We start from the raw sequence: 564 nt of genomic DNA, 5'->3' as shown, positions 1-564 counted from the left end.
AAATTAGATTTTAGTTTAATATAGTTTGAAACCTAGTAATTTCCATCGAAGTTTACATATTTTTCAGTTATTTAGTAGCTACAGTAGTGTACTGCTTCTAGACTGTCTAACATCGATTTACTATCCATCAAATACTATGGCTAAGGGTACTTCTAAAGGCAAGGGAGCCGCTAGCTCTAAGCCTGCTAAGCCTACCGAGGTTCCTGAGGTCCCTGTGGAAACACCTAGCCTGTCTGGAGTTGAGCCTGCCGAGGATACTGTTGGGGAAGCCAATTCTGAGGTTGATACAGAGGATAATTCTGAGGATGACTTGTCGGATCCTAAAGCCTTGGAAAAAGAGGTATCTACTGCCGCGGGAAGGCTCGCCAGCGTCCGTGTATCACCTGGGAGTGAAGCTCAGGACCCCAGCTTGCCCCCTGACCACGTGCCGTCAAATATTGAGGATAAACGTCGAAAGGCTGGAAATTTCATGGATACGAATGTCGGGGACATTATAACTCCACATCTAAAAGACACTCCAGCACAAATCCGGAGTGAAAAGGAAGTATTGGACCTGTCCGAAAA

General features: G+C 45.4%; 1 protein-coding gene across 1 annotated transcript in view; it reads left to right on the top strand.

Annotated features, from left to right (window-relative positions):
• Window positions 1-136: 136 nt before the first annotated feature.
• Window positions 137-564, top strand: part of SARC_07241 (hypothetical protein) — a gene marked incomplete at both ends in the record, with an annotated part of 5262 nt that continues 4834 nt past the window's right edge. Inside the window, one exon of the mRNA XM_014298825.1 lies at window positions 137-544. Coding sequence (XP_014154300.1) covers window positions 137-544 — 408 coding nt within the window. The remainder of the gene's footprint in view (window positions 545-564) is intronic.

The sequence above is a fragment of the Sphaeroforma arctica genome (genome assembly GCF_001186125.1).
Source record: "Sphaeroforma arctica JP610 unplaced genomic scaffold supercont1.561, whole genome shotgun sequence".
In the NCBI taxonomy this organism is placed as follows: domain Eukaryota; class Ichthyosporea; order Ichthyophonida; genus Sphaeroforma; species Sphaeroforma arctica.
The sequence above is the reverse complement of the archived record's forward strand: the minus strand, read 5'-3'. Positions and strand labels throughout refer to the sequence as shown.